The sequence below is a fragment of the Squalius cephalus genome (genome assembly GCF_949319135.1).
Source record: "Squalius cephalus genome assembly, chromosome: 4".
Lineage (NCBI taxonomy): Eukaryota > Metazoa > Chordata > Actinopteri > Cypriniformes > Leuciscidae > Squalius > Squalius cephalus.
This window is the reverse complement of record NC_137125.1, coordinates 35,602,830-35,629,389: the sequence shown is the minus strand read 5'-3', so window position 1 is coordinate 35,629,389 and position 26,560 is coordinate 35,602,830. Positions and strand designations below refer to the sequence as shown.

Below are 26,560 nucleotides of genomic sequence, written 5' to 3'. Positions count from 1 at the left end.
CTATGTAAAGCACTTTGAATTACCATTGTGTATGAAATGTGCTATATAAATAAACATGCCTTGCCTTGCCTATGTTACTAATGGCTGCCCTTACACTGTAATTACAGCATCTATCACAGAATTTCATGAGGTTTTACCGACAGCTTGAGGATCCAATGGCGTTACGAGGTTTAGTCGCAAGCTCTTTTGAATTCTTTTCATTGGTTAAATTTTCGCAAAACCCACAGACCGACATAAAGGGTCACCAATGGTAATTATTTATGACAACAAAAATTCATAAGAAAGATTTCCATCCGACAGTGACGATGTAACTCCTCAAAAGAATTGCACATTTTTTAACAAAGGTGGCTAATTCGTATGAATTCATATGACCTCACTCGTACGAATTCATAAGATTTTTGCTAAATGGTATATATTTTACGAGTTGCTCAATTCGTATGAATTCTTACTAATGACCTACCCCTGACCCCGCCCTTAAACCTACCCATCACTGGGGTTTAGACAGGGGTGAGCCACCTCGTACGAATTCGTACAAATTGGTCGTGAGATAGCGTTGATCTGAACACAAAGACATAGAATTGCTTTATCAGTGACAAGCATCCCCTCCTGATGGACAAGACCCCTGTGTAGGCTGAAGCCCTGACCATGCTGCTGTTGTAATAAGCTTGTGCTAATGCTTCCTTCCAATGAGACATTGAACTAGTCTGCTTTCCTGCAAACAGCTTTATCTCCCGTTACTCCGCTCCCAAGCCATTATTCACATGCCCTAATTGATAATTAATGTGTTATTTAGTATAGAACATTGTCGTTGCATGCTAATACCAGAGTGCTAACATTTAAACAAGTCTGAAGGGTTGTAGAGGAATCAGTATTGCTGATGTTGGGTTGTCATTGGATTCTGAGATGGCATTCTGTATGTGTATATGTGTGTGGCAACTGAGCCTCATCTGTGCCTGGATAAAATGATTAGATTAATCCCTGTTGCCGAAACAGGCAGAGCAATCCGGAATCTCTGCGTTTTAATAAAGATGGATGCTCGTTACAGTCGCTAGTGGTCATCAGCAAAACAGATTGGTTCTAGTGATACATTTTTGGCCTGTTTTCGTTCTTGCTGGTACGCCATGACTTGTTCCTTGGGTTTGTGACAGTGCTGGCACCACTGGCCTTTGGCGCTCTGTGTTTTTGTGATTCGTATGGAGTTGTGCATGATTCATAATTACCAGCTGTGAACCTCCCACAGTCTGTTCACTGACCAGACAAACAAAGAAGCTCTGATCTTGGGTGTGTTTCCCAAAAGCATAGTTACCAAGCTATAGTTCCAAGATCCATCATTACCAACATAGTTCAATAATTCAGCGTTTCCCAAAATTTACAAATATAGCATAGCAGTGATTGGAACTACAGTTCTCAACTTGGACTTATAGATCATGCTCTTAGACTCAATAAGTAAGCTGACATTCAGTACATTCCATGTGTTTTATTCCATATATATATAAACATGTCTTTGTTATGTCTTGTTTTTCAACACAAACAAGCCTCCTTTTCAGTCAAATGAGGCTCAATATAGAATGCGCAATATTAGTCATATTATCTTGAGGCACTTTTTCGATTGTTCGCACATCTGTATATTCCTTTTTGTTTTCAGAGTTTTCTGTTCGGATTTACTTGCCCTTAAAGTCAAAATTAAATGAAAATTCACCCTATCTTTTAGATCTTAATGTGAATTATTCATGCATGTATATATATGATGCTTCTGCCCTGATCATTTAATCCATGCTCCTAACTCAAAAAGTCTATCATTTGTTTGTTTGATGTGTGTTCAGATCAGTGTGTGTACATACCGTATACCATCTAAGCACGAAACAATGTTCATTCCTTTCATTATTAAAATAGATTAGTCCCCATGGGATTGCTTCTCTCTACCTCTTTCTCTGTCTGTCTCTCTATTAGCGTCTCCCTGTTTTTCTCTCTAACACACACTTCTCACTGGCTTCAGTGCTGAGTACAAGTCCAACTGCTCTCAGCCTGTTCTCCATTATATCCCTTCACTCCTGTTACATCACGTTTATCATGAAGATGGATGGTGTCCGAGATTCAACCAAACACAGCACAAGCAATCTGTTGCTCCGTGAGTCAGTCCGTATGCAAAAACCCTTTCAAAAGGCTCATTTATAATAGAGAGAGAGAGAGAGAGAGAGAGAGAGAGAGAGAGAGAGAGAGAGAGAGAGAGAGAGATTTTCATTGGGAAAAAAGATTATGTAACTTCCATATTTTAGGAATATGAACATTTTAAATACGACATTCTTCTTAAGGTTTAAAAAGACAACCTATTTGTTTCTTGCCATGATATATTGTGAACCTCATTAATGGGTTTATTTACCTAAAAATTAATCATGAAATTCTGTCATCATTTATTCACCTTTTTGTCGTTCCAAACCCATAAAACTAAAAACATAAAATCCTCTATTTTTGTCCAGTCATTTTTGTTGCTATTAAATGGCCATTCAACCAAAATTGTACAGCTTTAAATAGTACATTGAGATATTGTAATAGTAATCCATATGAATCAAACTGTTTAATCCAGGTTTTATAATGAGACAAATGATGAACATATTTAATTTAGGCTTTTATTCATTAATAAACATTAATTAAACTATATTTAAGTAATATAGTAACACTAAGTCAGAACATCAGAACCCCACAACCAATTAAACGAACACTATTGTCATAACACCAAAATCATAGATTGGTGATGGACTTTTTGGAAACCATCACCAAGAAACCTCCCAAAACACCCTAGAAACTACGTGCAAATATGCTAAAAACCTCTAGATTTGCTTTTACTATTATTTTGTGTTTTATATCTCTTATAATATAAATTAGAGTTCTCAAGTTAGTTCACGTAGTATAACTGCGTAGCGCTTCTGGGTTGTACGTCACACGCATCACACACATGACCAGCGTTGGACAATAGTGAGCCTACGTGTGACGTACAACACAGATGCGCTACACAGTTATACTACGTGAAAAGACTCGAGGCCCAGAGAGAAGGAAATGAATAGTAGAATAAAGTCGTTATTTTTGTTGTTTTTTACGCACAAAAAGTATTCTCGTCGCTTTATAAACTTAAGATTGAGCCACTGTAGTCACTTGGACTACTTTGATGATGTCTGTATTACCTTTTCTGGACATGGACAGTATACCGTACATACATTTTCAATGGAGGGACAGAAAGCTCTCGGACTAAATCTAAAATATCTTAAACTGTGTTCCGAAGATGAACGGAGGTCTTACGAGCTTGGAACGACATGAGGGTGAGTCATTAATCTAAAATATCTTAAACTGTGTTCCGAAGATGAACGGAGGTCTTACGAGCTTGGAACGACATGAGGATGAGTCATTAATGACATAATTTTCATTTTTGGGTGAACTAACCCTTTAAGGTGTCAGTTCAGTTATAGAACACAGTTGTTGCTCTGAAAAATGGCTGACAGCAGCTTTCTGGTGATGTGTGATTAAACCCACTGCGTAATTACACACACACACACACACACACACACACACACACACACACACACACACACACACACACACACACACACATAGGCTAGTCATTGTGACATTCTGTGAAATCACAGCCCAGTGTTGGTGTTGTTGAGGTTTCAGTCATTATAATGCTGCCTCTAAGGCCTTAGTGTGTACAAGAAAGACAAATGGCTGTTGAACTCTCACTTTTCTCTCGGTGGAGTGTGGCAGCAGTAAGACCTTTGAAAAAGCCTCATAACTTAAATGTCAGTGTGTGGTGTGTGTACCTTCGCCTAGAGTGAAAGAGGCAGTCTGCTGGCCAGCGGGAGTCTCTTACGAGAGAACATAGTGTATTTGAGAGTGTCTGCTATCTGGTATCTGTGTACACTTCTATATTTCTGGTTTAACACAACTAATACCTTATAAAAAAAATAGGCTTTTATTCACGTTAACAGTGATTAAACTATTCCTTTAAGAAATATATTGTAGTAATCCCATCATAAACGCCAATGTGGTTTTATTTTGTGCCAAAACAGTCATATTTCAGTTTTGATTGCCATTTTTTCAGCCTTTCTGTGAACCTCAGAGCTAAATTCACTTTATGTTTGCAGAACAGTTTGTACTGGCCCCTCCTTCAATGAATGCTTCTTTTTGTAAGTTTGTAATAACGAAACAAAGTTTACGATTTACAAAACAATCACAACAAGCTGCTCCAATTAGGACTGGGTCAGGGGTGCGTATCCTGTACAACAATGTAAGTCGTTTTACGATGGATCCTTGAAGAAATCAACTAGCTAGTCACGACTGTTTTTCCGAAACCATACTGTCGCAAATTTGGTGTTCAACCACGTTGGTTAATAATGTCACTGCAATTAGTGAATTAATCTAAAAATACGTTTATTAATCAAGAATCAAACTTGGATGGTTTTTGATTCACTCATAGGAGTTACTTTTAGAGTATTTTAGTATGGTGTTTCATCCGCATCTGTGCTCAAATGTATTCGTCTGTCTGACATCAGGTAGAGTCAATGTTGCAGCTTAGTTTCAGATCCTCAAAGTAAGTGAATAAAGGAAGTGAATAAAGATTTTTCTCAAAAGATCAAAAACTTGTGATTCTTTTAGACATTTTTTTAGCCCTTTCAAATGAGATCCAGTCTAGACATTGACCACACCAGTCTTTATCTCGTCCAAACACTCAGCAATTACCTCTTCTATCCACATCAGAACCCTCCCCCCATCCCTCGCACACCATCTGACATCTCTGTTGATTCCCTGACTCACGTCGAGTAGTCAGGGGTGAATTTGCCATGCAGGGTTATGTCCGAGAGCTCTTCAAACAGTTGCTATTTTCAGACAAGAATCCATCTTACACCTTGGCATGAGTCCATGGCTTTTGCCATTTCCTACTCAATGTCTATCTTTGAGTTCATTTGTGCGCCGAGGCGTTTTCAGGGAAGTTAGCGGTACTATAGATAAAAGAAAACCGTGACTTCGTTAGCGCTTTCATAATTCTAAAGGTCAATCTGTCTTGTTTTTCTATTTTTCAGCTTCACTGAGAATCTTTTAACTATCGCCATTAAGGACCCAGCTTACATAAGCTATAAAAGCCAAGAAACAGCTTTCTATTTTGGCTTTCTATACCAGAGTGCTTCTAATTCAGCTGGTCGTGATGGACTGATGTTGTTGAAATTATCATACATATTTTGTGATAGATCAATGTTTGTATGGCAGCTTTATGCTTTTCATAAATATTTTCAGATTTGTGGAAATGCTAAATAGGGATTTCTTCACTTTTAGGTTTGTCCACAGTGTTGCCAGGTCTGCGGTTTTCCCATGGAATCGGGCTACTTTTACACTGTTGCCGCAGGTAGTTTTTCTAGACTTCTTTTTAGTTTTTCGTATTGAACACCCTCACCCAACCTGGAACGCGATTGGGATCGTTTTGGCAGTGATTGGGATAGTTTTAATTTGCATTTTTTTGCATTTTTTTAATTTGCATTTTTTTTATTTGCATTGTTTTGTTGTGCATACCTGGCAACCCTGTTTGTACATTTAAAAACTCTAGTGGCAAAACATCCGTCTGCCTCCATGTATCCTCTCAACCATCGATCATTTCCAGGAAGCAGTAAGTCAATGCACCTGAATGGATGCTCACTGTGACCAGCTAGTATAGTATTTTCTCTATTTATATTGTCAAGAGTAATGATCTGGAAAAATAATAATAAAGAACTATAAAGTTAGACATTACTCAATTAGGGATTTGATATTTTTAACAATTATTTAACAGATATTTAAAAAAAAAAAAAATGGTGTAGGATTTTCAATCAGAAATTGCTAGTAAATTGAACAATTTCAAAGAAATGGCAAGGAACACTGAATAAACATGATATTTTTAAATTGAAAGGCTGAAATAGTATTTTCTTGTAAAAAGTAGTAATCTTTGTTTTATTCACAACTTCGAAAAATCATTTTACCCAGTATGCACATGCTATTTAGAGTCCTTCTCTTGCATTTTTCAATTTTAACATAATTTAAGGGCTTAAGATAGCGCTTGAAGACCAGTAGATGGGCAGTGTAGGTAATTTAAACAAACCTACAGGGGTCGCTGACCCACTGCTAGAATCACTGATTTCTGAAACAAGAAAAAAAAGAAAAAAAGAAAAGAAAAAAAACCTTGCCATGATGTCCAGGGAATAAGACATCTGGCCCTGCGTGAAAACTCATTAGTAACTTAGGAGCCATTCTTCTCATTTTCTGACCTTTGACACTACTATTACCACAAACAATACCTCATCTCTCTGTCTTTGTACTACAGTGATGTACCTTCTTTTATCAGGGCTTTTTATCCAGCTTATTTGTGGCCAATAGAAGAGACAATTAGGGAATGAGTTTTCCCCCCAAAAAAGACCCTTGCTGAGGGCAACCAAAGGTTCACATTTTAATCAACCCAATGGAATAGATCCAGGAAGCTTTTAAGGATCAAGGCAGAGCACTTTAAACACACACACAGACACACATACACACACAAGGGAATACTGTGAACAGAGAACTATAGGCGAAGGTGATAAATCTCCTATGAGAGGCCTGAGTCTGCAGGCAAACAAGATGCGTGTGTGAAATACGTCTAAAAGCTCAACGGTAGTCCAGTCTTCACGAAAGTAGGAATTAATTCCTGTTAAATCTGGAGTAGCTGCCAAAATGACCTTTTTTAATGAGTGGTTGGTTAAATGCTCAACGTCTCACAGCTGAGACCATTTGACGTCATGGTTTGAAGAGCTGCATTAATGGAAATAATTAGAGCGATTTAATTCCACACAATCTGGTGGATGGTGAAGATCCGTGCACAGGTATTTACTGGTCAGACAGAATTAACAAGCATACATTTAAAATGTAATACTAACCAGTATCCAAGTGGGCATCAATAAAGCAAGAAGGAAATAAGCATTAGTATAAGGTTAAATATTTTGAAACATGTCAAGATTGTGTCGGTCATATTTTACATTAAAATCAAAACAAATAAAAAAAAAGTTAAAGCCTATTTTGGATTCAAAAAAAGAAAAGAATCCTAAAAGTAACAGGAAACCATTGCGACTACTGTGATCTGACATTTTTTAAGTCTCATTGCTGAATCTGAGCACAGAGTGGAACTGCCTAATTTAACAATGTTTCTACTCTTTAAAACTGACACAGTAGACCAAACAATAGATACCCCAAATGTGTGCTTTCACAGCAGCTCTTCTTATCAGCACTCTCGGAGCAGAGTATACTTTCTCAGTGGGTAGACTGAAAGCATTGTTTCTTTTCTCTTTTTTTCATCATACAATCTCTGTATCTTGTTAAATTTTTCGCAGGATATTCAGATTTCCATTGAGGTTTCTGGTACTGCAAAAACCACAGGATTTCATTTAAATGAATCAACTGTATTCAATATATTCGGTTCTGTTATACACTTAGCATGCATTTTTGCTTGAATTGTATAACAATAAGGTGTCCAGATTTCTGAAATAAACCCTGGGACAATATATCAAGATTTTTTTTTTTTTTTTCAGTTTTGTAATTTTCCAGCATTGGTTCCCGAATTATATATTTTTTTCCATTTATTTTTCCCATATGGATTTTTAAAAGATCTTTTTTCAAGCGTTATAGTAAGGCATAATCCAAGCCAAACAAAATCAGGAAAAAATTCAAAGGCAGCTATTTTGCAAGCTCTAAATCTATTTCAGTTGGGAAATACCAAAACCCAAAATAAATAACATATAAATCAGCACATATAAAAACAGTCCAATAAATGTTGTTTCTTACACTCCGATAGCGTGAGTCTCAGGTTTCAAGAGCTTCTAACTGCCGTGATTTGGATTCAGTCACGACAAAACAGTAACACTATATATCAGGATGTGCTTCCAATGCTATACTGAGGTTAAGGTTAGGGTGTAGGTTGAGGTTAGAGGGTATTTAAGTGCTGTGTTGCCACACTGATGCAATGACTTTACCAATTGGCAATTGGCCCTTTTATTTAGAATGTGGCACGAGCCACTATATTTCACACTGCAGTTTCTCCGATTCATGTTAATAGTAGTATGTCTTTGGTAAAATTACGTCTTTGTCACCATTCACTTTGTACTGTATAAATTGCATGGAGTTGCGTGATAATTCTGCAAAACTACTTGTTTAGTGTTTCACAGAAGAAAGAAAGTCATACAAGTTCGGAATGACATGAGTGAAACTGAATAGGTGAAAGAATTTTCATTTTTGGATTAGCTGATTGTAAAATTTGGCATTCAAGACTAAGGCTGCATATAATAATGCAAATCCCTTGTGAATGCGTGTGAGAGAGAAAGAGAACAGAAAGATGGCATTTTACTTTGGGTTAATAAATGGTTTCCTGCTTCAATCCTTTGAGTCGAGAAAAACACGAGTTTCGCTCTCTGGCTTAACTTCACATCCATTATGCAGCGTTCAAGTGCTGATGTTACAGGCGAGTGCATGTCTGTGTTTTTGAGTACATGCTTAATTACTGTACAGAATGACTAAAAATTCTAGGTTTTTAATCGTAAAGGAGGATTTAAAACACATTCATGCATAACAGTTGATTTAAGTAACAGTAACTGCTAAAAATTAATTTTGTCCCCTGCTCATTGATGAAAGAGATATTTGAAGGATTTAAAGTCCTGAAAATCATAACGAGAGGCAATTAGTTGCAAGTATGCTTGAAAAAAAGGAGACTGTTTTACCTGAAAAAGATGAGATGACATCAGCCAGAAAGAGGTGGATGAGTTGATTGCAAGGCCATGATCTCATTGGCTAATGCTACATGGGTGAAGTGGAACTGATTGGCTGGCTCAGTCAGAGAGGAAGCAGTAACTAAAGTGTCTGGCTATTATGTTCAAAATTGCATATACTGTTACTATTTCTGAAGAATAATACCCACAATGCAATGTGACTGTACTCAGAAATTCATATATATATATATATATATATATATATATATATATATATATATATATATATGTTCCCTTTGCGTCCTATCTGTAGGTACTACAGTGCCACCATTCTGCAGATGTCAGGAGTACGTGATGACAAGTTGGCCATCTGGCTAGTGACTGTAACAGCGTTCACAAATTTCCTATTTACTCTGCTGGGCGTTTGGTTGGTTGAAAGGGTGGGCAGACGCAGACTTACGTTGGGAAGCATCTTCGGTAAGATTTTGACATACTTCAAGAAGCAAAATATACTGTATATTCCAGTGTATTCCACACTTATTTTGGATTTTGACATTTAACATTACTGCCTTTTATATAGAGAGGGGAGGGGGGTACAATTCAACAGTTTGTGGTCAGCAAGAGTTTTTTACTGTTTTGAAAGAAGTCTCTTATGCTCACCATGGCTGCGTTTATTTATAAAAAATAAATAAAAAAGTAATACAGTACAACAGTAATATTGGGGCAAATTTATTAGTATTATTACAATTCTAGCAACATTTAATTCATGAAACAGTAAGAAAACGTAATGGTATATGCCAACGCTATCTCACGACCAATTTGTACGAATTTGTACGACTTGTCTTAACCCCAGTGATGGGTAGGTTTTTAGGGGCGGGGTCAGGGGTAGGTCATTCATACGAATTCATACGAATTGGGCAACTCGTAAAATATGTACGATTTAGCAAAAATCTTACGAATTCGTACGAGTGAGGCCATATGAATTCGTACGAATTAGCCACCTCGTAAAATATGTACGAATTGCTGTGCGATCAGATTGCATATGCAAACATATAAACCAACTAGTTTGGCCAACAGATAAAATGAAAACATATATATATATATATGTATATATACATAGATATTCAAAGATATAATTACAAAGATATAGTTGCTGTGACAACTTCCCTGTATGAAAACTTGCCCGTGTCTCACCCACATTTTGCCATTTAAAATGCTATTTTGAACATTTCGAGAAAAAAAAAAGGCAAAATATATATTTATATATGAAAATGTATTTTTGATTCAATCTTTGTGTACAGGTACGGTTTTGAGTCTTTGTGTCCTGTCTGTTGGCTTCCTCCTGTCAGCCCAACATTCCCCTCCTGTTACACTACATCTGACAGACCCCACGACACCCAACTCCAGCTGCATAACACATCTGTGAGTATGATTTAATGGGCATGGTTATCTTATAGAGTTTCTTGCTAGAGGCAATATGAATAATTCATAAGCACACTATATAGGATATAGTATAATCAGTTCCAATATAGTGACAGCTGTCTTGTTACTTGGTGTTTTGTCATTTAGCATGTAACAAAAGTGACTGAAGAGACAGTTCCCCAGAGCATGCATGAGTCAAGTTCCTAAATGTGCAAGACTTCCTTGGTCAGCCAATTGATGAAGCTTCTTGATCAGCATGGTTTTTCTGCAGAAGTTGGTTGACCAAGGAAGTTACAAAGATAATTCACTCAAAAGCTAAAATTCTGTTGTGTAACTTTGAAGAGTGACATGAAGGCGATTACATGATGACAGAAATTTCATTTTTGGCAATTAACACGTTTGTTGGTGGGTATAACTTGAATGGAGAGAGAACAGAGATGGATTATACCTTTCATGGGTCCTAGTTTAGCAATCACTGCTATATAGTGATCTGGGGAATTCATACGGGAATAAAGTGAATATAAATCAATATCAAGCCTCTATGGGAGATGCATGAAAATGAGTTGCACAAGGACAGCTCAGAGATAATAGGAACACTGTACAATTGGAACAGTGGAACTGTGGGACCTTATGAATACCATTAGTATCCACATCATTGTCTCATCACCATCTGCCGGTACCATTGACCCCAGGTGGATTGCATTGGCAATGCCATCTTTGCTGCAGAATTTCACCCTTCGCAGGGAGTTTGACTGACAGGCGATCTGACCAATCATAATCTGCCATTCGCCGAATCCACCATTTTTGTCCGACAAAGCAGTCAGGGGAGTTAACGTTGGAGGATTTGAACTTGAAAAACGGTGTGTACTGACGTCTTTCCGTGGTTAAAACAACGTTCATTTATGTTTATTTGATGCTATAAATTAACTAGAAGGAAGAGATGATTGGTTCACGAGCAGCTTTAACTGAGGCACAACAGCGATCTGTCAGACACATTAAAGAGCCACAAAATGGTATTTATTGTTTAAATTTCGTTAAAAAATTACCAAATTTGAAAGTTGAAACTTTGTTTCATTTCAAAAGTAACCTGGTCCTGTCTGTCAGCGCGTTGTCAGTGTCCTCTCTGCCCCCGTGATGTATGTTTCACTGCGTGAGAACATGGTGGGGTGTGAGAGCGCCGTGGCTTGCCGGACATAGCAACAGAAACTAATTTTTTGGGTCTTTGCGAACGGTCAATTGAGACTCATCTTCCAATTCTTACTATTACCTTCACGGTCCTCATCAAACCTCAAACCAAACGGTGTAAAGCAGGGCTTTACCCACCCAGACAGCTCATACATACCAATATTCTCATCCAATTTCCTGTTCCCTTGAGGTCACACAACATGAATTTAATTTGGTTGCCAAGTTTTTATCAGTAAAGCAGTTTGTAAAAATATAATTTATTTATATAATATTATACCAAACTTCTGAAGGTTGTCATTTCAAGAATTTCATCCTTTTAAGAGGTATTTTTTCTCCATTAAAAAAAAATAAATTAAATAAAAAGTGCATAGAAGAGGTATATTCATGTCATTGTATGTTTAAGTTGTATTTTTAAATAAATTAATAGATCCAGATTAAAACAAAAAGTGTTATTTTATTCACCCACCATCAATTTATAAAGGATACAATCAAGTCTCAGTCTACATTTTTGTCTCGTTTTATTGTTCCACTCAGAAATACGTCACATTCCCAAAGAAAATGTATTTTTTACTGTATAGTTTTCTTTCTAAAGTTTATGTCGAGTCCAGTGGCGATCAATTGCTATACTTATGTCTCTATCAGCATTCTTATTGTGAAATTATACCATTTCTAATGGGTTTCTCTTGCTTTATTCAACAAACAGCTCTTCGGCTTTCAACCTGAGTGAAAATCAATTTTATGTTTGGCTCTGTTGGTGTGTACTTTGTGGTAATAACTGAATGTGTAAGGAGGTCCAGGCTGCTCGCTGTTCCTTAATGTCACAGTAATAGAGAGTCTGAAGTGTGTGTAACCTCATAACAGTGACCCCCCCCCCCCCCCCCCCCTTTAGTCTGAGAGAGCGTGGCCTCTCTCTCCATCCTGAATTTACTCTTACACCATCATCCTCCAGTTCACCATAACCACACCACCAAAACAAATTTGAGTATAGACTTTGTCTCAAATAATCCGTAATGGATTACAGTATTTAATGGACACACTGTAACTGCAATGCAATATCCATTAACCAAAACACCTGGAGATAATTACTTAATAAGTGTTGATATGTAAATGTGGTGGTCATATGTTAATGAGATCGTGGTTGTGATCTTATAATCATGAGGTCTTAGTGAGCCATTTATGCAGCTTAAAATCAGAAAACGGAAATTGTGACACTTTATTGTGGCGTATTTTAGATTGAAACGGCTTACGAAACAAGGGAACAATGTGTGACTTGATTTAATCCTTCGGTTGTTAACAATATTGCTGTTTTTACCGTATTTCTGATCAATAAATGCATCTTTTTTGAGCATAAGAGACTTTTTTAAAGCTGTCAAAACATCTTACTGATCTCAAATTTTTGAGCAGTAGTGTGTGTATACACTTTTTGATTTTACTTCTGCAATGTTATTTGACATATTTCTGAGTGAAACATGATTTTGAACAAGACATTTTTTTAGAGCAGGGCTTACTTTAATGCTATCCATAGCTGATTGAAGTGGGAAAATATGACGAACAAAAAGAGTGCAGAGCAAGTTAATACATTTTGAGGAAAGATTATAAATACAAGCATTGATAAGCATGCATAATAAGCAATTCTGGCCATGTGTATTAAGAAAGTAAATGGGGTCCATTCTGACTTCAGATAAGTAGATTTCAAGGTCAGTACATTGACACAGCACATTGACAGGCTTGGCTTTGGTTTTAGTTTTAAAGTAATTTGTCTTGCTCTCACATTACCTTTCTAGGTCGTGCGAGCCCTGTATGTTGGACCCTAGCTGTGGTTACTGTTATCAGGAAAACAGCACTGCTGTGTTTGCCTCCTCCTGTGTGCCCGTCAATCCGGCCTCCACCGAGAGAGCAGCGTGGGGCAAGTGAGTCACTAATAAAGCAGAGATTGCGTGTGTACTTGTGCTGTTCTGTGTACATTTGGGCATATTTTGTCATTTTATCCATTGTAAAGTGCATTTCTAAGTTACCTGATCAAATTTGCCAGATGTCAAATATGTAATAAAATTGTCAAAGTTCTCATGCCCTTCAAAAAAAGTGTGTTTCCCGACTTGGGGCTTTTTGGTTTTTATATAACATTTTGTCTTTTTAACAAGATTGTTCATTGTCACATTACTGCATGTTACATGTGGTTGAACCTGCAGTGTTGTTTAGTTATTTATATATTTTCATTTATTTATTCATTCATTTAACTATTAATTAATATACCCTATATAATTCATTATGTGCCTGTTCATTATTCATTATACCCAATATAATTCATTATCTTTAAATCTAACAGGTGCTCCAACTCCACACATATGCCAGATAGTGGTATATGGGCTTATAACTTTTGCCCAACCTCTTATTCATGGGTTGTGCTCCTGGGACTTGTTCTATATCTCGCATTTTTTGCCCCAGGTAAGATGATCAAAGCTGTTTTTTAAGTACCTCAGCATACATGTTTTTTTCAGTTTTTGCTGCATGAATGATAACTAGGGTTTGTACACTCCAGTTTTAGTTCAAAAATAGCAGACCATTGGGTATCTTTGGGATATTAATTCCAGCGTATACTGATTTGGAACACACTAATTCGAGTCTTGTATACTGTTTAGGGGGGATAGTATGCAAACTGGGATGCATGGCATGTGTCATGCTCTTCTATTCAGCAGAGCCACAACTAACCTACTGATTCAACAAGGCGATTTCCAAAAGAATAACTCTTATGAGCCAGTTCTTCTTAGTAAATCAGGCATATAGTTCGCTACCAAAAGAGTGTAGTCAGATTACCAAATGAATAACATCTATGAGCCAGGTCCTTTTAGTGAGTCAAAAACATGAAGCTTGACCAGTGTAGTCTAACTCTTGAATGAATGATTCTTATGAGCAGTTTCTTTTTAGTGAATCATAAACATATTGCAAGACCATTGTAGTCTGATTACCGAAAGAATAACTCCTTTGAGCCTGTTGTTTTTATTTCAGAAATATACTTTGCCACCAAAAGAATGTAGTCAGATTACCAAACTCTTATGAGATAGTTTATTTTAAGAAATCAAAAACATATAACACAACCAACAGTCTAGTCTGATTGACAACACTGAATGACTCTTAAGAGGCAGTTCTTTTTATATAAACTATTTCGTTTTTTTTGGGTGGGTGGGTGGGGGGGGGATTTTGCCTTTATTTCGATAGTACTGTATAGCTAGAGAGAGGACATGAAGCAAAGTGGGAGAGAGAGTGTTGGGAAAGGACCACGAGTCGGGACTCAAACTCAGGTCATTCGAAGCGCAACTGCACTACATGTCAGAGTTTCCGACTTTATTTTTTATAATAAGGCATACAACAAGCGGTAGGTCTAAATAGGGGAACTAAAATAAATCCATTTGAATCGAGCGGTTTAATCCAATTCTTCTGAAGAGACATGATCGCTTTATATGATGAACAGATTTAATGTAGGCTTTTAATCACATATAAACATTGATCAGAAAATGTACATAGAGCACTCAAATTTGGTAAACGGAAGCTCAAGCATGCTTGCTTGATGCGCAAGAACCAGGGTGCTTCTCTCAGCCTTCGTTTCGCATCCTTCATTCAGCTCATTTTGAAGGATGCATCAAGTGTATCCTTCATGTACTTCAATCGCCCACAATCCTTTGCACACATTCAAATTCACAGAAAAGAACTAACGGAAAACAAGTCGGCACTGAGCTTATCTAAGTTCATTATGAAATGGAAGGCAAAAACAATGTTTTTGGAGAGGCATACATGTTATCTTTTGTTTTGGTGTAAATTAATCACGTAACACTAAACTGCCAATAATGTAAGCCACTGGGAGAACACAGACGGTTGTCATTCATTGCACTGCACTAATAAGAAGGCAGTTAATATAAAGATTTTTAAAACAAAGTTTTTTTCCACAACATTAATTTAATACTATTTTTTTGTGCTGTGGGGATGGGAACATGTATGACATAGAATTCACACTTACTAGCACTTAATGCTGAGAAGTACACTAGCCTACAAGCCTCTGAAGTACTGGACTAGTAAGGACACACCTCACTAGGATGCAGCCTTATGTTGGAGAAGCTCCCCAATGAGGTTCATTTTCACGTCTCACGCCAGCACGCTTGAACTTCCACAAGAACCAATGAAATTTGATCTTGTGCATCAGGCAAGTACGGTTGAGCTTCCAAATAAACAGGCAAAGGACTGTTTATTTCTCACTATTGATATTTGCCAGTAAAACGCTATGAAAAAGTATTACAAACTTGTTTATATACTTATGTGCATTTGTAAACTGGGGCTTGTAACAAGTAAGGGAAAATGCTTCCCTTAGCAATACATTCTACGATAAATGCCAGAAGGCACCTGCAATCCATCACCATTGTGTCTTTCAAAAGGACATAACCACATGGTTGCTTTGGGAGATTTAGACCTGTAATATGTTCCTTGTGACGTTGCATTACCTCTTGACAGGAATGGGGCCAATGCCATGGACAGTTAATTCTGAAATCTACCCTCTTTGGGCCAGAAGCACGGGAAATGCTTGTTCGGCTGGGGTGAACTGGACCTTCAATGTGCTGGTGTCTCTAACGTTCCTCCATATGGCCCAGTACCTGACTTACTACGGTAATGCTCTAAATAGTTCAGTGACAGCAGTCATGAACTTGACCTTTTTGTCAGCATCATCACAGTATTTGATCTCTCAACATCAAGAGTATACTATGCATAAAGGCATTGTAGAACTAATTATGTTCATGACTCACTATTACTTTCATCTGGAAGTCTCTGTGCAAATTGACATTTTAAGCACACTTTCCTGGACTTATTGTGGCAATTCCTCAATGTATCTTATTGAAAAGGAAAAAGAAAGGTTGTCTTGGGAACAGTTCATCAGTTAAATAAAATGCTTTGCATCTGAAACTTTTCTTTTTTTGCTGACATCATCTAGGCCATTAGATAATTATAGAATATATTTATTCTTTTTGTAAAGGGATAAAGATGTACATCACTTAATAAAAACACTAAAAATATTAAATGATAAAAATGGGTCATACTTTTACTGTATGTAAAAATTGTGCAAGTAAAAATTGGAACTACAATGAAGAAGCTTGTTTCCGCCACAGAATAAAAAATAAAAAGGTAATTGCGACTTTTTATCTGACAATTCAGACTTTTTTAGTCAGTTTACATCTTGCATGATTTAAAGTCGCAGTTGTGTGTTATAAAGTCAGAGTTGCGTGATATAAAGTCGCAATTGCAAGAAATAAACTCGCAATTCTGACTTTTTTTCTCAGAACTGCAAGTTTATATCTAGCAATTCTGACTTTATAACACGTGATTGTGTTTATTTCTCGCAATTCTGAGAAATAAAGTCAGAACTACGAGCAGTCAACTCGCAATTGTGAGATAAAAAGTCACAATTATCTTTTTAAATGTTTCATTTTGTGGTGTAAACAAGGTCCTTAATTCTGACTGGGCCAGCAGAAAGAAAAAAAAATGCATAGTTGACTTCTGTATAGTTTTGGTATTTTTAGCCATTATAAAAATGATAATTTATTAAATAATATATCTCTTTTGTTTTCCAGGCGTATTCTTCCTTTATTCCAGTTTGGCTCTATCTGGTTTCTTTTTCATTTATGGCTGCCTCCCTGAGACTAAGGGACGGCGACTAGAAGAGATTGAGTCCTTGTTTTATAACCGGCTCTGCTCGTGTGGTATCTCGGATTCTGATGAGGATCGGCAGGTGGAATACATCCGGGTAAAAGGGTCAAACTACCACCTATCGGACAACGACGCATCAGATGTCGAATAACACGTGTGAAACCTCTGGTTTGGCATCGATTGAGCATCGCTCAACCCTGACGTCAGGTCCGCCCACTGTATTGGTCAGGTTGAGCCTCTCTCATCCAGACGTTCACCGCGATGGCAAGAACAGGGTTGTAGAGCACACACAAACAAACACGCAGTGCCATGTCAGCTTTTATAATATTGTCAGTATGTTTCTGGCTTGTTCCTCCACTGTCAGATGAATATCCTCTGCTTATTTATGTAAAATGAGATGTTAGCTGTAAATGCAGTAATATATATGCAGAATAATTTTTTTTTTCTTAATATCATGTCTAAGCGTGAACACAAAGCAAATTTTATACATATAAATTGGAATGAAAAAATTATATTTGCTGCAATTTCCGTTCACCACACTGACAACTTCTAGTTCTGAGAACCCTACAAATGTGAAAAGGGTTTATTGTATTTTAGAATAATAGTAAAGTCATCAAAAATATTAACAATGGAAGTGTTGGAATTATATAGAGATCAAAAATATTCAACAAATCATTATTTTCTATATATTTCAGATTGGTCAAAGTAGCCACCTATTGCCTATATGGGCATTCAAGTCTGTCTGAATTTTTGACTAGTCTATAAATGAATCAAAACCAATTTCCTAAAATAGCGTGACTCCCTGAATATCAACAAAATATAAATTGCAGTGAATAAACATCATTTGTCAACACGATAATATGCGATCCGTATTTCACCATCTTGATTTTAAAGTACCATAGACTATTTTGTCATTTGAACCATCATGTTTGTAGAATTAGAGATCATTGACACATAAAAAGTCAGATGTAGCTTTCTGCAGTTTTCCTGTGATAGTGTATTGTGGCCTTATAAAATATTTCACAGTTTTTTTTATATCAGTTTGTGTATTGTTTTTATTTTTATTTATTTATTTGCATTTAAATGTTTACATTTAAATTTGTATTATTTGTTATTAAATATATATATATTTTTATTATAATTTTAAGTTGTCTTCCTTATAGCCTAGTGTACAAAATCCTCGCAGTTGGTCTTGTCCATGAAACAGTGTAGAATAACCGTTTCGACAAGTACTGTAATGTCCACTGTTCTTTTGTGCTACTTCGTAAGTATACAAATAGACAAATACACATCAAAGTGTGCCAAACCGGCCTGAAAATCTCTATGTTGTGGTTGTAGCTTTATCAAAACCAAGCTGATGGCTCTCATAAAAGCAACCAATAACTTGCTCAAGTTCCTGTTTAAAGGTTTCACTTTGCTCAGTGAAACATAAATGTGCACATCAGGCCTCATGTAATGTGTTTTGTTCAGATACTGTACATGATCATGTGTAATTTGACATTTTCCATTGGATAAAACTTAATTTGGTTGAGAGAAGCACAAATTAAATTGGCACAATGTTTGACATTATATCGATTTAGATTTTACAGGAAATGTTCACCCACAAATGCACCCTCAATCATCAATTACTCACCCTCACATCCTTCCAAAACTTTTTTTATTCTGTGGAACATAAAAAGGACACATTCTGAAGAATGTTAAAGCTGCTCTTTTCCGTACACTGAAAGCATATAGTGACAAAGGCAGGCCAATCTCCAAAAAGGACAAAAGACATTTTTGGGTGAACTATTCCAAACCAATAAAAACTCTAACATAAAAAACATATTGCTTCTATTCGTGTCCAAGAAGAGAGATTAGAAAAGTTTCAGTCTATATGTATGATGTAATTTAGAGATTTATTGAGCAGTTTCATGTGTACCAGATGTATTTGAATTTTAGATTGTACTTGGGAGGTTCTCCATCAATAAACCTTTGTGTTATTACCAATGAACACATCTGTTTTAAGTGTATGGATGTATTTTTTTTTTTATGTGAAAAACAAAATGCAGCGTTTCTACCATTAATGGAAACTAGTCAGGACAAATGTTGTGTTGTACAGTATTTGATTACTGTTGCTGTATACTGTTGCTAGATTTATATTATATAAAACTAAATATATGAACTTTGAAAACTTGAATATGTACTTGGAGATAATAATAAAGACATAACATACAATATTGTTAGGATTTGGGTTTTCAATCCTACATGCATCAAATTGAACAATCGATTTTTCAAAATGTAATTTTGCTTACTGTCTAATCCTTTCTGCGCTTTAACGTCAGCAGAATGTCAGCAGCTTCTTGTTTCTCTGTCTCTTCGGAGACCCAGTTCACACCTTTCTCTGCCGTGAATTTTTCTTCTCTTTCACAGATTCTTCTGCATGCTTGACATCCTTGACAGGGTTTCGCGTCACACTTTCCAAACTAGGGCTGTCACACCTCGATAATTTCACTCTAGGTTTCCACATCTCCTCTTTTTTCTGTTCTGGAGTAAACAAAAGACATTTAAAAAATGTACTATTTGACCTTCAAAATCATAATATGAAATGGGAATAGTTCATTCTGGGTAAATTACATTCTGATGTCCTAATATACAATACTGTTGGGGTCAGTTTCTAATGGTTGCATTTATTGACCAAAAATACTAGAAGTAAGTATTATACTTATTATACTTTTTTTAAAAATTAAAACTGTATTTTTTTTATTCTAAATGTTATTATTTTAATATTTCTATTTAGTATATTTTTGCAATTCCTGTGATCAAAAGCTGAATTTTCACATGATCCTTCAGAAATCATTGAGTCAATCAAAATAACATTTATTGTTACATTATAAGGGCCCTATCATACACCCGGCACAATATAGTGCCAGGCGAGACGCAAGCGTGTTCTGCTAGTTTCAGCCTGACGCAGTTATCATTTGTTTAAATAGCAAATGCATTTGCGCCCATTTGTGTGCCCATGGGCGTGCGCATTGTTGGCGCGTTGCTATTTTGAGGCAACTGAAATAGACTGTGCCAATGACCAACTGAAACCTGGTCTAAAGTCAATGCCGCAGTATTTTTTTATTTTTTATTTAAAGGGCGCATTAGTAATATGCACCTATAGGCGGGTGCACAACACACGTACTCAGCTTATTACACACACAGGGACACGCAGCAGCACACAAACTTGCCAAATATTAAAAATAAAAGGATTACAATGTAAGGGCGCTTTCATACTTGGTTCGATTGCCAGTTACGAACCCGAGTTCGATTGCACGCCCCTGCCCCCGCCCCCTGATTGGTTTATTGCAAGTTATGCCCAAAACACATTACTCATTAAGAGAATAGGGAAAACACTTTTAGACCATGCGCCGGAAGCGCCGACCATTTTTCTCGCCGTTAAACTAGCAAAAGTGGATTCGGACATGTCCTAAGTGAACTTGTGCCGTGCTTAGACCATGTGCTTAGATGCTTAAAATAGGGCCCTTAATATCTTTATTTTAACTTTTGATCAATTTAATGCATCCTTGCTGAATAGTATTCATTACTTTCAAAAAAGATAAATATAAGTAATATATACATTTGAATCCATCTTCAGAAGACTTGCAATATAATGCATGAGTCATATATTCACTAATTTTTCATATCAAGCTTTGTTGTCTTGTTTGTATTGAAAAGAACAGCGTGAACATTTCGGAAAAGACATGAAGTTGTGAAAATAATGACAGAATGTTAATTTTTAGGTGAACTATTCCTTTAAAATCATCCATGTTGATCAGAATCATCTGGAAACTTTCACAAAAAAAAAATGTTGTGAGGTTTCACAGTGGATTAGTTATTGTACCTGAGGCTTTGCAGAAAGGATGTTTCAAAATTGACGTCATATCTCCTCCTGTGCTCTTCCGACTGCGAAGTTTGCGGAGGGAGAAGTCTTCTTGTGATTTCGGATGTCTCTGTGCCTGCTGGTTTGCTGCTGATGCCTCTGAGGGACTATTTCCTGTTCTTTTGTGGCCATCTTTCGGAGAACTAAGTGTAGTTGGATTGAGCATCTGATTAAAATGAAAAGACTGCTGCCTTGTGGTAAGGACATTGGTTTTCTGATCAGCGGTGGGGAAAGACACAGATGTGGTGTGATGAATAAGTGAACACTGAACTGAGACATCACAGTTAGATAAAGCTTCTGTTTGTGTCCCCTTATTCAAGGTTATTGGAGGATCCCTGTCACGCCTTTGTGCGTCTGTCTGCAGATGAGAAGGAACAAACTGATTTTCATTGAGTTTTTGTCCACAGTTTACTTGTCTCATGTCTGAAACTCTGGATTTTACCTCACTTTGAGAATCACTGCAAAATGTTGCCTCCTGATTGCAGGATGGAGCTTGTAAATGTGTTGCTGTCAAATTGTTCATTGATAAGCAAGAGTGCTTTGCTATGAGAGGATCTTCAGTATGGCGCAGGTCCATTTCTTCTTCTTCCTGTCCATCAAGAGACAATTTAATGGTCATGAAGAAATAATTGAATGGATGAATTTCACAGTTTCACTACAGTTTTTGTCTTACGTCATCTAGGCCGAAATAAACTTCTTTTGGAGATTCACAACCGTGCACAAAGACATTTCTACCATCAGCACCTGCTGAAACACAATAAAACATATTGTTCTGAGCACTAAAACGATATATTCATCTATAATAACAATAACCATAAAACTTACATGTGTTGCAGTCAGTACCTTCAAATTCCTGAAATAAATAAATAAATAAATAAATAAATAATAACTTACTGTATGTCTATGTTGCTTTCAACCACAAGAAGGCAGTATTTACCTACTAATGCAGGACTAATAGGAAACTATGCAACTGGATAGGACTAATGCAACTGTCACTATAGTTTTTCACCCTTTCCCTTACTTTATTTCTAAAATGAACCAATCAAATCTATGTATTAATGAAGTAACCATATGCTGGAAATTATGTAAAAGATATAAAATATTCATAAACATATTTTTTTTTTAATATGTTTTCATTTCTAAACTTGTACAAGCTTGTTTTTTCATACCTGTGTTGAAAACTGCTCATCATTGGACATGTTTTGTGATCTGTCATAAGAACTAATTGAGGCAAGCACTATAAGAAATGAGAATAATAAAGAACATTATATGCAATGAATCAAAATACCAACTGACTGTACTCTGGACATCTCATGGAGGCTTGGAAATATTATTGATTGAGTAGGTCAGTCAAATGTAACATTGTTTCTGTATTTTCTCAGAAGCTCACAAACAATTATTTACACTAAATGCTATAAATACTCAAAATCTGTATTAACTTTAAAGAGTAAATGTAATATTGCATAATATTTTACAATTTGCCTTGCATCTGTCGCCTTTTTCCACCTTTGTTGCCATTGGCTTGGCTTGCTTATTTAGGGACATTGAATTTTACATTTAATTTAATATTCAACAATAATATTGATCTTCCTGCATTGACACTATTATACAAGAACTGAACTGAACTGGACGATGACATCACGGTTTATATATATATATATATAATATATATATACTATATATATATATATATATATATATATATATATATATATATATACAATATATATATAAATTAACTAAATTAATAACTTGATTAAAACAAAAATGAAACATCACTGAACTTACTTAAGCTGGACTGTGACACTATTTTCTTCTGGAAACAAACTTTTTTTGCATTATTTTCCTGTTATCTCTGTAATTCTGCTTTGAAACAATCTGTATTGTAAAAGGCGCTATTTAAATAAATGTGACTTGATTTGACTTGACAATTTCAAATATTGCATATTAAAATACATTACATAATAGTCAGGGGTGTTTTATACACACATACAGTGTATATATATATATATATGTGTGTGAGTGTGTGTGTGTGTGTTTTGATTATTCATATTCCACATGGATAAACTCAATAGTTTTGGAAATCATTAGGATTTTTTTTCTTCTTTTTCTAATATTTGTCTCTGATATTTTTGTTGATATATTTGCTTTGTTAAACTTGACTTAAAAAATAGGGTAACAATTTATTTTATAGCAATAACAGTTAATTATGCATAATTACATGCAATATAACCCTCAACCAAATTCTAATCCTAACCCTATAGTAAGTACATGTAATTAATTATTATTACTCAGTAGTACTTAAATATATAATTACACTGTAACAATGACACTTTAAAATAAAGTGTAACCAAAAATAGTTTTTATCACATTTCAATCAAATGTGTTAGAAGAATTACGGTTAATGTTTCATAGTATTACCATTATTGCTTCATAAAATAGATCATGTGAGCAATTTGTACTTAGACTACGAAAGACACTGCTGATCATATAATATAGAAATGTTTTTGTCTTTGCACTGTTTGGGTATACACTGAGTACTTGTGTCATTTTTATGTCCTCTGAATAAATCTTTTATAAAACACCTTCCTGACAAATATTATGTGTGGGCTTTGGTACTTTTTTGATTTTGGCGCATGAGATACATTTTAGCCATATATATATATATATATATATATATATGTATATACTGTATGTATGGCTAAAAAGTATCTCATATACTGTATATATATATTGAAAGTTTTTTATTATAGTATCTCACTGTAACTACATATGCTAGAAGCCATATTATCACCTTGACAATTTATGTCCTTGAAATCTATGAACAGTGGCTCCTCTGGTTGTTCACTGCTCAGTGGATACAGAACTGAGGTCACTGAATCCTCTTCCATCTCTGGGCTGCAACAGATTATGACAGTTCCACGTTATATGCACTTCCTCATACCCATTCTCTTACTGGCATACTGTGTTGGGAATATAGTAATAACATAGTACCCACTTTGGTAATGTGCTCTCAAACTGAATTCCAACCACTGGACTGTTGTGAGGCAGATCTTGCTCAGGAGCTTCATTAGATGCAACGGTCCATGGATTATTCAGATTTGTTGGTTGAGAGAATGACACATACTGTAAAGAGACATACACTGTAAAAAAATGTGTTACTAGGTTGTGTTGCACAAACTGTTGACATGATATCAATAGACCTGATGAGTATTATTGTCAGGATTTTCCCTGGATGGCAGGGAGGACGGAACATGTGGTGTTGGTTCGGGTTGGACTGGATCTGAGCAGCCATTTGAAGTTGAGGATGGCTGATGTTGATTTTCTGAGCCACTGGCATCGGACAAGTTAGATTCAAGCACAGGAGACAGCTATGGGAGAACAAGCCTTTATGCAATCCTTGATAATGAACTTTTATATACAAAATACTATAAATCTTGATAATGACAAGTTAACAATAAGGTCAATGACTGGTTAATGGAATATAGGTGAATTATTTTGTGGTAGTGACCACTTTAGTTGTCCTTACCGGCTTGAACTTGAATTTTTCAGCAAGGCGATGTTTTCTGATTTTGAAACCAGGTGTGTCTACACTGTTGAAACAAATAACCAATAGCTGTAGATGAAATTATTTGGAAATATAGATTGAATAACAAACCTATTGAAAATGTACCTGTACTTTGGCTGACTGATGACTAGGTTCAGTTTTGAAGGAGAGCAAGGGCTCATTGGTAACTCTAAGGGTTCGTTCAATGCTTTTTTGGCTCTTTTTTCACCAAACAAAGGGTTTATTTTTGGTTTGACTGCAAAATAAAACATTTCATGATTTTAACATGTCTTTATTAAAAGGATGTAAAAGCATGTTTGCTATGTGTTCATTTGTAAGTGCACTATGACTGTACCGGTTTTCTCTTTCTTTGACGCAATCTGGTTGACTATGAATAATGTCAGCAGATCCATATTGCCAGAGTTTTGTCCTTTGGTTGAGTCCATAATATTTGACTTTTTCTTCATCCTTTGCTTTTGAAAAAATGCCTTGAGGTGGAACAGAGAATTACCAGAGAATTGCTTGCTAAGATGGACGTAGCTGGTCTAAGCTGTCTCTCAGCCTGGCCAAGCTGGTGTTAAGTTGGTTTTACTTGGTTGGTCAGCTAATCTCCAAGCCTGACCATCTAAAGAAGTAGTAAAAACAATACTGCTAAACCAGCTATGACCAGGCTGGAAGACCACGACTAGCCAAACAGTTTAGGCTGGTTTTAGCTGTCTTTTTTTCTGCAGGGAATTTACCTGTAACCCTAGTTTAATCCCAACCAAGGCCCGATTTCACAGACAGGGCTTAGATTAAGACAGGATAAGGCCTTAGTTCAAATTGGACATTTCAGTCGCTTTTTAGCGCAATTTTCCACCGGACAAATTGCGATTGTTAACTCATGATTTCTGTTCTGGGCGTCTGTGTGCACCAATCTTGCACTTCTATCTACTCCTCAACCAGACCACCTAGAGACTTTTTCGGCATTATGTTAAGGAAGGTCTAATCTCGGGAACGCACAAAAAAAATCCAGGAAAAGATTTACTATCTCTTAGTGTTGTGATCCCATGAGGTGAGAAAATTGCGCTAAAACACTCACTGAGTTTTTATTACTTGTTTAAATGTGTCTTAGAAAAAGAAAAAAGAAAACATTGATGTGCACCTTGAGACAAAACAATGGCACTGACATATTTTAAGATAAGCCAGTGAAAGTTGCTTTCAATTAAAACAGCTCAAACATGTATTTTAGTCTGGGACTAGGCTTAAGCCTTGTCTGTGAATCCAGCCATATGTAACGTTAGTAAATGTGTGTAGGCCTGTTTACAAGGAAGTTATAGTTCAATTGTACTACTATTAATGTTTAGTCACTTTAAAGTTTATAAATGTTTAGTCACTTTAAAGTTTAAAACGTCTTAAATATGTGGTTTAAAGTGATTAATTGTACTCACTTTCTGTTTTATTGTGTCTTCTCTGTTTTTCATACACCTGCTCCTGGTAGGTTAAGATTAGAAGTCATTAGATCAATTGTAAACTTAATTACTTAGGCTAATACCAAGTAATCTTGATAACATCTTTGCTTTGAAATCTTAATTGTATAATTAAGAATGATATAAAATCAGTTATTAGTGAGTTTAATTAAGATAGCAGGTTAGCAGTAGCACTGACCGGGATCCTCCAACCCAGTTCATGTTGCTGTAAGTCTGAGGCGGTTATAAATTCTCCCTCTGTCTCTCGTTCTCTACAGATAACTAAACACTGACAGAGTAAAATGTTAACTTTCCAGTTTATGTTGGTATTACGCATATGTCAAGAACAGTAACTGATAACATATAATCTTAATTTGAACAGAAAGCGATAACGGCGCGAACGTACTCACTCTGTGCGCGCGAGAACTTCACAAAAGCTGAATGTGAATGACGTCTAAACGGTCATATCAGCGTCAGCGATGAAGATAACAATGCAGCGTGAAAATGTCGTTTGAGATTGAGATCTTAAGATTGTATCACTAATAATATTATTGAGATGCCTCTCTCTAAAAATAAACTGACAATAACAAGGAAATCATACAACACTGGATGGCAATAATAA

General features: G+C 36.0%; 2 protein-coding genes across 4 annotated transcripts in view; one reads left to right on the top strand and one right to left on the bottom strand.

Annotated features, from left to right (window-relative positions):
- Window positions 1–18,041, top strand: part of slc2a13a (solute carrier family 2 member 13a) — a 59,489-nt gene extending 41,448 nt beyond the window's left edge. Inside the window, exons 5-10 of the mRNA XM_079868545.1 lie at window positions 9,058–9,221; window positions 10,046–10,166; window positions 13,136–13,261; window positions 13,678–13,796; window positions 15,852–16,004; window positions 16,964–18,041. Coding sequence (XP_079724671.1) covers window positions 9,058–9,221; window positions 10,046–10,166; window positions 13,136–13,261; window positions 13,678–13,796; window positions 15,852–16,004; window positions 16,964–17,190 — 910 coding nt within the window. The 3' untranslated portion in view covers window positions 17,191–18,041. The remainder of the gene's footprint in view (window positions 1–9,057; window positions 9,222–10,045; window positions 10,167–13,135; window positions 13,262–13,677; window positions 13,797–15,851; window positions 16,005–16,963) is intronic.
- Window positions 18,042–18,184: 143 nt separating this feature from the next.
- On the bottom strand, window positions 18,185–26,430 carry redic1 (regulator of DNA class I crossover intermediates 1). Of its 3 annotated transcripts, XM_079868542.1 has the most exons (15): window positions 26,349–26,430; window positions 26,138–26,227; window positions 25,921–25,963; window positions 24,846–24,978; window positions 24,617–24,746; window positions 24,473–24,536; window positions 24,147–24,314; window positions 23,942–24,069; window positions 23,738–23,841; window positions 22,113–22,180; window positions 21,769–21,796; window positions 21,617–21,690; window positions 21,386–21,532; window positions 20,905–21,301; window positions 18,185–19,562 (listed from the first exon to the last, which is right to left on the bottom strand). In XM_079868542.1, exons 2-15 carry the CDS (start codon window positions 26,158–26,160, stop codon window positions 19,408–19,410), a joined length of 1,662 nt encoding a protein of 553 aa, XP_079724668.1. In that variant the 5' UTR covers window positions 26,161–26,227; window positions 26,349–26,430; the 3' UTR covers window positions 18,185–19,407. The 3 variants fall into 3 exon arrangements, with proteins under 3 accessions (XP_079724668.1, XP_079724669.1, XP_079724670.1); XM_079868543.1 differs by having other exon boundaries at window positions 21,386–21,529; window positions 26,138–26,430; XM_079868544.1 differs by lacking the exon at window positions 18,185–19,562 and having other exon boundaries at window positions 21,199–21,301; window positions 21,391–21,532; window positions 26,138–26,430.
- Between the last annotated feature and the right edge of the window lie 130 nt (window positions 26,431–26,560).